Raw genomic sequence first — 13982 nt, forward strand, 5'->3', positions numbered from 1 at the left:
GATCCTGTCATAGAGAGTAGAGACTTCGTAATTAACCCAAGTGTTTTGGTTAAGAGTTACTTAAAGCTTTATGGGTTTTGGTTAAGAGTTACTTAAAGCTTTATGGGTTAGACTTGGGGTCCAACCTTTTAGTAAGTTTGCTCTATTTATGTAGGAGAGCTCTAAGTAGTGTTTAATAATAAAGGAAACTAAATTGGTTAACCTGTATGCACCCACATTCATATAACAAGGATACAGGGCTGGAGGGGTGGTTCACTGGCCTAGCGAGGGCTAGTATAAGCCCCAGGATGGACATAAATTTAAAAAAAAGAAAGAGTAAAGAATGATTTGCATTTTAAGATCAAGCGAATCAATTTCTCCTATTTTAATCATACTAATAATTTAAGTTTTTATAAGTGATAAGATTTTTTTTTTTTTTTTTGGCCAGTCCTGGGCCTTGGACTCAGGGCCTGAGCACTGTCCCTGGCTTCTTCCCGCTCAAGGCTAGCACTCCGCCACTTGAGCCACAGTGCCACTTCTGGCCGTTTTCTGTATATGTGGTGCTGGGGAATCGAACCTAGGGCCTCGTGTATCCGAGGCAGGCACTCTTGCCACTAGGCTATACCCCCAGCCCAAGTGATAAGATTTTTAACCTTAATATTTGGGATTGCAACTGAAATGCCAATTTAATAAACCCAATGGAAAGAGTCTGTTGTTACTGTTGTGTACTTTTGCAGCAGGCTCTTCCAGTGTAGCTGAGGTGTTAGCGTTAGTAAGCCAGTGATTTGGTTATTTGCCAGCATTTAGCAGTGTTGGGGGAATCAGGAAGGATGGCCACGACAAACAAGTCTTGTCTTGTCTTGAGGTGGGGGCCTCTCATGCAGTCACTGTCCTCAAAGTTTTAGTTGCCTGCTGGGAATGTAGATGTTGACACAGTCCTTAGGATTATTTTAAAGGTGGGTGCTTTTTTTCCCCAGCAAGTTGGTAGGGTCTTTTAGTAGCACCATCCCCTAGTGTTGGGACATAGTTTTCCTTTCCAAATCAAGATGGCTTTGGGCACATTGGTTCTTAGTGGTTATGTACCTTGTGTCCCGTGAGGCTCGGGGTGTCGATTCAGTGAGGCCCCATGCTTCTCTAATTTGTGCAAGCTGATGAAGTATAGGATTGTATTCAGATATGGCCAAAAATAATAGCAAAAAAATAAGTAGAAAATGTTCAAAACATAGTTGAAGGACAATGTAATGTATTATGTAAACCTATGACTTAAGATGTTTTACCATGGTGATAGACTTTTACATTGATAGGAGTAAGAATGAGTACCAGCAGGAAATGCCCAAAGCAGGTAAATCATAATGACCAAATTACTCAGAGATTTGAGTAACTTAATCACATGTGACTAGTGTGAATTGAGATGCGCTGTCAATATTACTGAACTTTGAAGAGATAATCATAAAAGAATAGAAATATGCTAGTAGTATTTTTCATACTGTCTAAAATGTTAGACATGTTGGGTTAAATAAATCATTAAATTTGCATAATTTACTTTAAAAATTTTTAGAAAATTAAAAATTACACATGTATCTTTTCAACTGTTTCACTATAGAATTTCCTATAGGGCATGCAATTAATATTGGTTACCTCTGGGGGAGGAGACTGGGCCTGGGGAGGCTGAGGTAAGGAACAGTTATTTTTTTCTCAAAAGCCCTTTACTATTTGATTTTTAAAAAATGTTGATGAAGTTTGATTTAAAAGCTACCTCTAATAAAGGCAGTGTCTAAATTATATAGTAAATGTTAACTAATCATAGGAAGCTTGTAATAAAAAGAAACACCTTATTCTTGTTTTGCTGTGTGAGGAGTAATGTACTTCTTTTCCCTTTGTTTAGCTTGTTGCAGGAGAGGCCAGGACACTACTGGGAGAAGTAATGCCCACAGAAAGCGGAAGTTGTTCAACTGCTCGTCAAGCAAAGCAGAAACGCAAATCTCACAGCCTTTCTATACGGAGAACCAACAGCTCAGAACAAGAGAGAACGGGACTCCCAAGAGACATGTTAGAAGGACAAGTAAGTTCATATTGATCAGCACCTTACTTTAAAGATGGAGATGGTGGTGGCTCCTACCTGTAATCCCGGCTACTCAGGAAGCTGAGATCTCAAGATTGCTGTCTGAAGTTAAGTCTGGGCAGGGAAGTCTGTGAGACTCTTCAGTTAATCAACAAAGAGCTGAAAGTAGAGATGTAGCTAACCTGAGCTAAGCAAGAGCACTAGGCCCTGAGTTCAAACCCCAGTACTGGCTCAAAAAATAAAAAAGGAAAATAGCCAAATACTATTCGGTTTGAAAGTAGAAGAAAGTTTTGGTTTATTAATCACACACACACACGCACATATATATATATATATATATATATATTTTTTTTCAGTCCAAGAGTAGGACTCGAACTTGGTACCTGCTGCTTTCACTCAATGACACTACTAGTGCTCTACCAACTGATTCACGCTTCCAACCCCCAACCTTTTATCTTACTACATGCATTAGAATTGTAATCAACTTGATAGTATACACAGATAGAATTATATTTCTGGGTTAGCATTCATAATACTGAAAAAGACTTGTGTGACAATATGGATGTGTTTTATTTGTACAAGTTAATTGATAGCACAATTTTGTGTTTTCTACCTAATAGTCTCAAGCAAACAATGCACCATTTTAATGATTTTCTTTCTGTTCTCTGAAGAGTTTTGCAATTCAGTCTGAGTAACTACTTGGTTTTTTGTTTCTGCTTTAGTGGGAATATTATATATTTTTTAGTTAAAACTTTATAGATGTTGAAATGTACTAAGATAGTCTATAGATACAGTTAGTTTGTGCTTACATAAACATATATATAATATGTATATAATGTATATATGTATATAATATGCACACACACACTTTCTAGGCCAGTGTTCTTATCACTTGAGCAATCCTCTAGTCTCATTTTGCGCAGGTACAGAATTTAGATATAAAGATATCCAACTGTGCCTTGTTCTATTTTCTATAAGCAATGATTATATTTTCCTTTAACCTTGGAAATAAAAGTGCTGTCTTAAAGCATCATGAACTATGGGCTTTAACAATGGAGATTTCTTTTCTCACAGTTCTGATGGCTGAAATGGAATTAAGGTGTGGAGAGTGTTGGTTTTCTTCTGAGGCCTCTCCCTTGGCTCGTGTCTTTTGTCTTTCCTTTGTATGTCTATTCTCTGCTTATAAAAACACTAATCATAGTTTGTTAGGGCTTCCCTCTATCACTGCCTTTTACCTTAATACCTCTGTAAAACTCTTAACTCTACATAGAGTAACATTCCAAGGGGTGGGAGTTTCCATATGTGGATTTTGGGAGACACAATTTTTAGCCTCATAAGAGTAAGTTGTAGTTATATACTGGGACTTTTGTGGTATGCTATCTTATAACAAAGCCATGAAATAATTCATCATGACAAGGTACACATGAGTGTTGAGATGTGGCCCTTGTAGCTTAGGGCCTGGATTTAAATTAAAAAAATTGAATTATCTCATATTGAAATTTAAAGTCATAGGTAATTGCTGGTTATTACATTGGACAATGCAGTCATCAGCCAGACAAAAGGTTTTTGATTTACTTACACTTGGCGCCTCTTTTGCTGGTGTTTCCTAGGGTTGCCTTCCATATGAGGTGAGCTTGTCCTTCTCTTGCGTATACTTGTCCTGCATTGTGATGTCATCACACAGCGGCACACAGTCACCCCTAGACTGAAATTCAGAATTCTCTAGGCTCCACAGCCTCAGCCCTGGGCACTGCACGAATGGCCCTTTGTGTCTCCCTCATTTCTTGGATGACACTTTTTCAGGGAGTATGGTTATTTGGAGTGGGAGCAGCCAGTATGTTCTGTGAGCAGCCAGTGTAAGGCGCGCTCTCTGCAGCAGGAGGGAAGAGCAAGGCATGTTCAGTGCACTGGCATGGTAGGTATAAGTGGCATGAGGTGAGAATGTAGAATTTGCCAGTAGATTTGAAATACAATAATCACTTTCAGTTGTTGGGAAATTGTATCAAAAAAAGGTGAAGATTAGCTCGTGTAACACAATGTTAGGTTTAACTTTTTCATGTTAAATTCATAAATGTGAAGTAGTTTAGAAAGTCGTGGTTAGTGCAGGGGCAAGACACCCATGGTCACAGAAGACTGCTGAGTGTAACTATGTGTGTCTGTATACATATAAGAAAGGCATGGAAGAACGTAATTCACATGCTGAAAGAGAACAGTTGCCAGCCTAGACTAGTATACCCAGTGAGGCTAATGCTCCATAATAGGGAGAGAAGATAAAAGCTAAAGAAATTCACTGTTAGAGGCTGGGAACGTGGCTTGGTGGTAGAGTGCTTGCCTAGCATGCATGAAGCCCTGGGTTTAATTCTTCAGTACCACATGAACAGAAAAAGCCAGGAGTGGTGCTGTGGCTCAAGTGGTAGAGTTCTAGCTTTGAGCAAAAGCAGCTCAGGGACAGTGTTCAGGCCCTGAGTTCAAGCCCAAGGACTGGCAAAAAAAAAAAAGAAATTCACAAGTACGAATCTACCACTACAATAGATAGATACTTCTTACACTTAAAAGTCTGTTTAGAAATCTGGCTCTTTTGCAGCTGTAGTCTATATTCAGTGTTTTTACTCTAAGGTGTCTAGAGGTGTTTCTTTTTTGCTCTTGCCTACTGTTAGGTAAGCTTTCTTCACACGGAAGACTTCATGAAGTTGAGGAAAATTTCTACTATTATTTTATTGAGTAGATTCTCAGCACCTTTAGTTTTATTTCTTTTTCTATACTCATGATTAATTTTTCTTTTTTTCTTCTTTTCTGGGGCTGATCTGGGGCCTGAACTCAGGACCTGGGCCTTTCCCAAGTGGTTGGCTCTTCTTGCAGGACCTCTGATCGTAGCTTATATAGTGGTCTTCGGTTTCCTCCCTGTCAGAGGAGCCCAAGGCTGCCTCAGGATCTTTCAGCGCTTTTTCCCTGCCAGGATAATGTGTCTGGTTTTCTGCTTCCCCATCATCTTTTATCAATCTCCTTCATGGTTTCTAGCTCCCTTCCTTCATCCCCTCTTCTGGATCTAGTCTTCTCTGACACAGGGTTGTTCTCACGTGTGGGAAATAGAAAGTGTAGTGTTATGAGAGATTAAGGTAAAAGGTAACTCACTTTGAAAGAAGTTTATTGGTATCTAGTAATGAAATTTCTTACTCATTTTAAATGAAATCCTTTTCTTCTACAGGATTCTAAACTGCCCTCCTCAGTTCGCAGTACACTTCTGGAATTGTTTGGTCAGATAGAGAGAGAATTTGAAAATCTTTATATTGAAAATTTGGAATGTGAGTATCTACTCTTAAAATGCTTTTTACCTCTATAGAAATCTTAGTAAGAACTACAGTTACACATTTATGACTGTATTAAATTCCTATTCTACTGTAACAAAAACTCAGTGGCTTAGGATAACACAACTTGTAACCATACAGTTCTATAGGCCTGGCATAGTTCTCACTAGGCTCAGTTGGGGTATTGACAGAGCTATGCTCCCTTCTGGGGGTCATAGGGTCAGCATCTCCTGCTTGTTTATCCTTTGATGGGATCTGGTTTCTTGTGATGATTTCTCCTGGTTGCTGTTTGACCAATCTTCTGTTAACTCCTCCACTTAAAGGAATACAGATCGACAGACCTCCTCTCCCCCCAGTAGTTCAGGGTGTGCTCTCCACCTAAAGAACTCCTAGTACATTGTGAAGTGATTGTGGGCCCGAGAATCTTTGAGAGGGTTGTTCTGCCTATGGTACCTACATATCACATTAAAACCTGATTTAAAACCTGAACATATTTTATTTTTCTTCCTCCAAGTATACCATAAACTGGGAAAACTTTGATTCTTGTTGATTCTTGTTTTTCTTTATAATCTTCCATCATTTGCAAAGTTCCTAAGGGTAAGCATTGTCTGATTTAGTAAAGGTAAATAAAAAAATTGAGTAAGTTTGGCTGTAGTTTTTGTTTTCTATTTTGTAAGTCATGCCTGCATATGCTTAAAAAATATCAAACAGTATGAAAAGAAAGAAATAAACCTACCATTATCCTCTAACTCCTTTATACTCTTTAAAGGAAGACATTTGTTTGCTTTTGGCTCTTGTGATTATTTCTGTAAGTAATTTCCTGCCAGTTTTAGATCTGCCCACCTTAGGCTGTGAGCATTAATGCTTTCCAGTAAGATGCTAGTAAATGCTCATGTCTTTTATCCCCTATACTGCTACATTACTTGTCAGTTTTTATTTTTATTTTATGTTTACAAAGTTTATATCATGCTGTTTTTTTTTCCCTCAGTTGTATCATCCTTCAGGGGGCTCTAAATAGAACACTGAATCTGAGACTGTTTCAGTGTTTTTAAGTGTACAGAATCAACACAAAGGAACCTTACAGAAGCATACCCACTTCACATTGTCACAGGGTAGCCAGAGCATGCGGGCTTTTATTTTTGGAATGGCACCTGCAGTGATGGCTTGAGTTTTTGGAAACTACATTGTGGTCTTGCTTTTCAAAATATTTGTTATGTCTCCATTTTGATGGTAACATTTTTAATGTGTGCATCTTTCGGGAGTGGTGAGAATGTTTAAACACGAGAACATTTTACATGTTTGAAAATTTCTGTTTACATTCTCAGTGCGTAGAGAAATCGATACTCTGAATGAACGATTGGCTGCGGAAGGACAAGCAATCGATGGAGCAGAACTAAGTAAGGGCCAGCTCAAAACAAAAGGTACGGCGAATGCTTGTAAGAGTCTTTCCTACAGATCCCTTACTGAGGGTGTCCGGACGTTAATGTCTCTCCTTAACTTCCTTTGGTGCTATGGGCCTGTAGTTGGATGGTCTAACTGTCGCTTCTCTGTCTCCGCAGCCAGTCACAGCACTAGCCAGCTCTCTCAGAAACTCAAGACCACCTACAAGGCCTCCACCAGCAAGGTATGCAGGGCGCTGGCTCTGGAGCCGGTCATGTGGTGTTTAACGTGCGCAGATGTGTACTTCAAATTGCACGTCTTCCAATTCGATACATGTCACAGGAAAAGAAAAAATGTCTGGTTTCTAGGAAAGTTTAACCTTTAAAAAAAAGAGAAGATTTATGTTAAGTGGCTGTAATATGTGTTTACTTAGATTCTAACTTGTCCTAATACTCATGATGATCATTATATTATGTATTAGTATATTGTGAGAAAAATAGGTGAGAAAAAAATGTATTTGCCACCGCTCAGCTTTCATTATTTCTGAATCTGGAGAAAGCTAAGAATGAGGCAATGTAAATTATGTCCTGGTATGAATTTTGCATTTTAGCTCATGATCTTAACCAATTTTTCTGTGGGGGGGGAGAAAATGAGTATCTGTCTTTAAGATGGGGAATTTTAATTTTGAAGTATCTTTTGCTGACCTTAAAGTAGCAAGGATGTAAAAATTTGACAGATCATTATACAATTAACAATATTTTGAGGTCACGTTGTATGTACCTGTACTTTAGAATAGTTCAAGTAAGTAAAAGATAAAAATTATTGTAATCTTCAACATTGTCCTTTGACTAAATTGAGTGGCAAGTTGAAATTTTCAGTATTTCTACTGTGATTGCATTAATAGTTTTCATTAGCCTTTTCTTTCCCCAGTTTGTTCTCCTGAAGATATTTAGCATGACAGCTATGCTGAGATTACCTGCAACTAATAGGGCAAATTATCTTTCTGCCATTTCTCCTTATTTGAAGGTCTTTGGCCATTGTCATTTAGAATACAATGAACATTTCTGACGTTTTTTTTTTTTTCTCTTATAACATCTGGAATGCAACTTGATAATGTATTTGATTTTTTAATCCTATAATATCCAGTTCACATAGTTTTGAAAGTTTTAATAGATTAACTTTTTTTCAAAATGAGATGTGAAATTACATCCTTCCTCATTTAATTTCTTGCTACACCATCTCAAATTATATTGCTTATCCTAGTGCATTGTACATACACAATATGTGGTCTTAGAATTTCAAAACTTTCTTCTGACTTTTTCTGAAGTAAAGGAAGAAACTATACAAAGTAATCCTTTACAGTATGCAACAAAAATAATATTTGGTCAAAGTTAAGGATATACACAGTAGTATTTTGGCTTAAAGCTACATATTAGAACTACTTAAGGGTCCTAGCCATTTCAAGATGAAAAGTTTTATTTACAAGAAACATATATGTCAGGTGCTGGTTGTTCACGCCTATAATCCTAGCTACTGAGATCTGGGGGTTGCTGTTTGAAGCCAGCCTGGGCAGGAAAAGTCTGTGAGACTCTTAACCTTAATAAATTTCCTAAAAAAGGCAGAAGCAGAGTTGTGGCTCAAGTGGTAGGGTACTAGTCTTGAGCAAAAGGAATCTCATGGGCAGTGCCCAGGCCTTGAGTTCAAGCTCCAAGACTGGCACAAAAAAAAAAGAGAAATAGAGAGACATATTACTAATGATCTTTATATCATTTTGCACATCATGTTTAATCACCCTAAAAATAATGAAAATATAAGACATCTGAGAATGGAAGAAGTCATTTGGTAAGAGAATATATACCAATTTGTACTTAGCAGCATGGATTCTGGGTATTAAAACTTAGCACGCATGCAATAGGCACAACACTACAGTCTAGATTTCTTCGTTTCTCTCCTGACTCAGTCATGAAAGACAAGTGGCATGTTTGTTGAGGGAGTGGGAACACAAGTGTGTTAAGTAACCCTTCTCCTATGTTCAGTGAATGATATTATCAGAGGGAGCAAGGCCATCTAATCTGTAAACTGCTTTTATGAAGTTTGAAGTTTTGAAGATGTTTGTATTTTATTAAAGTGTCTTTCATCGTGGAAAAAGCCCTTCATGATTTTTTTTGGAAGTGCTGTTGATTGTATCTCAGGTGAAATGATTTAGAATGGCAGGTGCTAGCTTCACTTTTTTCCCCCTGAACATTGCTTCTAATTGTGACTAAGTCAATATGTGTTAGGAGCAAAAACTTATAGATGCACATATAGTGGACATTTCTGAAGCAAACACTGGAGAAAATATATTTCAATATTCATAATTATCTTCTGCTTTTAAAACAACACCAGAACATAGCTGAATTCTCAAAGCAGCAGTCCTGCCCTTCTTCCACCATGAAAGGGATAGGTGAGAAATGTGGTTTCTAATAATGATATTTATTACTAGAATGGAGGGAGACTTAGAAAACGAAACTACAGCTGACTATGGGGAAAGTTTTCCAGGGTCTATAGCTTCATTCCCTCCTGACGTGTGATACCAGTTGACATCTGAATGGCACTTTCTGTAGGCACGCTTGTCTTGTGGTGGAGGAGTAACCTTGCTGGGTTGAATAGGCTGGATCACTGAGGAGGGAAAGGAGATAGTGATGAGTTTGAAGCTGAAGAGTCCTTTCATGTTTCCGATTAACTTGAAGTAAGGCAAATAGAGCATACTCCTGTCAAAATGCTCTCTTCATCTAGCTTTTGTATTAATCTTTCACAACTGGGAGGTAATTTGAATGCACCACTTAATTTGTGTAACAGTGAATTGTGTGTGACTATGTTTATGTAATTCACCTACATTTTTCAGGGTTTTGCTGAATTGGTGTTTCAAACTTGTATTATATACTACCAATGTTTATTTTCACTTGAATGTTATGTTTTCATTATTCCGAATTATCTATTTTGTGTTTAGTTTCTTCCTCACGCACTTTATATGAGTGTTGTCGACTGTGTATGTCATGATATGAGATAGGCCCTCACTCTGTATGTATCTTGCCGTCTGTATTGTTCTCATGTGTGTCTCCCATTAGAATGTGAGCTTCCAAAGGCAAGGAGCCTGCGTGCCGCCCGGCTCTGTCCCCACTGTCTCCTTCATCTAGCACAGTGTGTGACTTTGAGCAGGCGCTCAATAAACAATCTTGAACAAACCTGCTCATCTGTTATAAGTGTGTTCTTTTGAATCTTCTCCCAGCATGAGCTGTTTTCTTTCAGACAGTATGTGTTTGGTGTACATGAAAATGAGAAAAGGGAAGTTCCTCAGCAAACACAGTAGTTAGTGTTAATGCTTTTAGGTATTAATTCCTTCTTCACAGCTAGCTACATTTTCTTGTCTTTTTTTTTTTTTAAGGATTTGAACATTTTGATAACTTGGATTTGGGGAAGAGTGATCTGAAATGCCTGCCTACTTCCTCCTCTGTACTAAAGACATTATTTCCTTGACTCTTGTCAAACTGAACTGGGGGAAATCTTCTGAAGCCCCAAGGACTTTGTTTTCCAGTACTGAGCTGAAAGAACCTAGCAGTATTGTGCACAGTGTTTCAGTTCTGTTCATGCTCGTGTTGTACTCCTTTAGTGTTTTCAGTGATTAGGTGGGAGGCATTTTTCCAAGACCTTCTTTTGCTGTTTTATTACCCTTCTTAGAAACATTCACTTTGGTGAGTACTTAAACAGGTGTGTCTTTCTTTGGTTTTAGATTGTGTCCAGCTTCAAGACCACCACCTCCAGGGCTGTCTGCCAACTTGTGAAGGAGTATATTGGCCACAGGGATGGCATCTGGGACGTCAGCGTGGCGAGGACACAGCCCGTGGTGCTGGGGACCGCATCAGCTGGTGAGTCAGGCGTGGCTCCCACTGGCCGTGGAGACCTGGCCGCTAGGGCGACAACTGATTGAAGTGCCTCCGAGTCTACAGTGGCTCCCGGAAGCAGGTGTGACACAGAGTCATTAGAACGAGCGTATTTGCCTTCACGTGAGAGTACCTGCTTCTTCGTAGACCCATGGTCCTGCTATAGGAGATTCAGGATGGGGAAGATGTTCTGGAAAGCTGTGAATGAAACGTCAGTACAGTGATGGAGCTGAGATAAAATGACGTCTGTATGAAGCTTGAAGCATGATAATGTCAGTGTAAGAGTAAACCAAGATATTGAGTCCTTTTTGCTTATTCTCTGGTGTCAGATAAGTTATAACACCTCTACTCTTGGAAACATTTCTTAGATCAGTTGATTTTTATACAGTAGTGGAATCAAAGTTGCAAGGAATAATGGTAGTGTAGCTTCTTATTTTTAGGGTATCTTTTATTGAAGAGACTGTCAAATCATTGATGGCTAAGTTATAACTTCTTTGATCTTACAGATCACACGGCTTTGCTGTGGAGCATAGAGACTGGGAAATCCCTTGTTAAATATACAGGCCACGTTGGTTCAGGTGAGAATTTACCTCAGTGAACACTGTAGTCATAATTATTAACATTGATTTGTTTTTTTTTATGATAAAGTCAACTATATTGATAGAAAGCTTCATATTTGATAAAAGATTTTACTATTTTGGTTGTCTGGGAACAGAGATATGTTCAAGACCAGGATAAATTGTGTTCCTTTATCTTAACTAAACATTATATAAATTATTAGCTTACATCATCTTGGGTATTGTGTAGGGTATTCTGTAGCTGCAATGTACCCATTCATACAGAATACACTAGAGATTTACTTGTAATGATAACTTGGATTTATTCAATCAAATAAAGGATACGCAATCTGATTTTGCTTTCGTAGCTGTAGTTAATAGGATTTATGGGAGCTTTTCTCTGCCTTTTTAACTCTACCCAGGTGTGTACCACTGTTTACTTTTCACTTTTCTCCCAAACATCCTGTGAGCTTCCTTCTCCCTAGAATGTCCTCCTTTTCAGTCTCTGACAAGGCTGCCTCCCACTTGCTCAGCCTTCTCTGCCAGCCACCATTGCCCTGTAGCTTTGCTGGACTTACTCACTGTCACCTTTAGTTTCTACAGTCACACACGCGGGCGGATCTTTTCCCTTGTTGCACCTTCCTGCTCATCTCTGTGGTCTTGTCCAAGGCTAGGGCTCCGACTGAGCTTCAGACCTGATCTCTACCTCTCTGGCTTTCTTGGCACCATCTTTCCTTCAACTATTCTTTTTTTTTTTTTTTTTGCCACCCTTGGGGCTTGAACTCCAGGCCTGAGCATTGTCCCTGAGCATCTTTTGCTCAAGGCTAGCACTCTACCAATTGAGCCACAGTGCCACTTCTGGACTTTTCTGTGTATGTGGTGCTGAGGAATACGAACCCAGGGCTTCATGCATGCTAGGCCAGCGCTCTACCACTAAGCCACATTCCTAGCCCCCTTCAGCTGTTCTGTTGCACACGTGTCTTCTGTGTCTGTCTTGCCATTAGCTCTTCCTTGTTGGTGTATAAACATGTTTATACTTTCTCATATTAAATATCCCCTCTCCATACTACTTTCTTATCTGTCTTAATTCTCACAGACTGCCTATGAGGCTGTTACATTGCTTGCAATTTTCTAACAGTGCTTGGAATATAAATAAATGGTACTCAAAAATATAACAAGATTTGTTTAAAAGGATGAATGCTGTATTCTGTTTTTATGTTCTCACCTTGAATTTACTTTTTTGATTTCATTTATGTTCGTATTTTTGTTTATTTGCTTTGTTTTTGTTGCCAGTCCTGGGGCTGGACTCAGGGCCTGAGCACTGTCCCTGGCTTCTTTTTGCTCAAGGCTAGCACTCTGCCACTTGAGCCACAGCGCCACTTCTGGCCGTTTTCTATATATGTGGTGCTGGAGAATGGAACCCAGGGCTTCATGTAAACTAGGCGAGCACTCTTGCCACTAGGCCATATTCCCAGCCCTATGTTCATATTTTTTATCTAATTTGCACATGAGGAAAACATTAAAATTTATTTTTTGAATAAATTTATTTTTAGCATTGTATATTACCTAAGTAGTATATTACTACTTGAAGGTGTGGGTTTGTTTTTTTAACCAGCTTTTCAAATAGTCATACGTATTTAATGTTACTAGCAAAAGAGCGTCTTTTAGGATTTCTCATTTAGTGCCTTAGAGAAATAGTTCTAATGATATACCTGATAAAGCTCAGAATTACTGCTGTGTATTTATGAGGTGTGGAAGGGAGAGCTGGGCTTCCCCAGAGTCGCTTGAATGTTCAGCAGCTGCTCTAAGACGCGACAGCCCCCTTGACCTGGCATCTGGCCCCAGTGTGCTTGTGTTGGGCCTCAGCTGCTGTCTTTGGATCTCCCCTTGAGATGGGTCATCTGTGTTCCTGGAAGGAGTGAGGGGTTCTGGACTCTGCTCTGGCATTAGCCCCGGCATTAGCTTCGCGGGTAGGAAAGTGAAAGCTTCCTCAGCAGACCTTCACCAAACACCCCTTGTTGTTTCCTGGATCTGGATAAGGGGAATGGTGGGAGGGAGGAGATACCACAGCTGGTTCAGGCCAATCGGTGTCATTTTCTAAGGCCGGGGAATTCATTCTTAGGGATCTTTACTTGCGTTTCGCTCCCCCCTCCCTCTCCCCCCACCCCCCCGCCAAAAGTAAATTGGGGTTTTGTGAGCTGGGAAGGAGAACAGGATGAGGCATATGGCTAGGTGGGTAGGCAACAGATTGTGTCTGTACACTGCAGTTTGCTTTTATTCATCTTTATGCATTCTTTTTCCATCTTTTTTTTTTTTTTCCTTCCAGTCCTGGGCCTTGGACTCAGGGCCTGAGCACTGTCCCTGGCTTCTTTTTGCTCAAGGCTAATGCTCTACTACTTGAGCCACAATGCCACTTCCGGCTTTTTCTATCTATGTGGTGCTGAGGAATCGAACCCAGGGCTTCATGTATACGAGGCGAGCACTTTATCACTAGACCATATTCCCAGCCCTCCATCTTCTTTAATTTTAGCTCTAAATGGCTTTCCTACCTAAAATAGAATAGGTGTTTAATATTCCTTTTCTCTGTGTCTTTTAACTTAGCAGTTTGGACTTACTACTTTTTATTCTGACTTGCATATTTATTCATAGTTCATGGTAATGGGAGGATTTGAGCTATCATGGCTTCTTTAATTTTTAACTTGCAATGTATACACTAGCTAGTAAGTATTGATAATATGCCATTGTTGTTTTTAAACCTGTTTTTTTGTGATATTTTTTG

The 13982-nt window shown here is 39.2% G+C and overlaps 1 protein-coding gene and 1 long non-coding RNA gene across 3 annotated transcripts in view; one reads left to right on the top strand and one right to left on the bottom strand.

The window, feature by feature from the left end:
* The window catches only part of Wdr37 (WD repeat domain 37), a 45073-nt gene that overhangs the window by 6530 nt on the left and 24561 nt on the right, over window positions 1-13982 (top strand). For both annotated transcript variants that reach the window (XM_048367955.1, XM_048367956.1), the window contains exons 2-7: window positions 1865-2041; window positions 5247-5343; window positions 6672-6767; window positions 6906-6970; window positions 10496-10631; window positions 11153-11224. In XM_048367955.1, coding sequence (XP_048223912.1) covers window positions 1865-2041; window positions 5247-5343; window positions 6672-6767; window positions 6906-6970; window positions 10496-10631; window positions 11153-11224 — 643 coding nt within the window. The remainder of the gene's footprint in view (window positions 1-1864; window positions 2042-5246; window positions 5344-6671; window positions 6768-6905; window positions 6971-10495; window positions 10632-11152; window positions 11225-13982) is intronic.
* Window positions 6095-13943, bottom strand: LOC125367287. The gene is made up of 3 exons (XR_007214038.1): window positions 13819-13943; window positions 10891-10892; window positions 6095-6107 (listed from the first exon to the last, which is right to left on the bottom strand). It is a non-coding gene; the product is annotated as an uncharacterized LOC125367287 (long non-coding RNA).

The sequence above is a fragment of the Perognathus longimembris genome, chromosome 18 (genome assembly GCF_023159225.1).
Source record: "Perognathus longimembris pacificus isolate PPM17 chromosome 18, ASM2315922v1, whole genome shotgun sequence".
Lineage (NCBI taxonomy): Eukaryota > Metazoa > Chordata > Mammalia > Rodentia > Heteromyidae > Perognathus > Perognathus longimembris.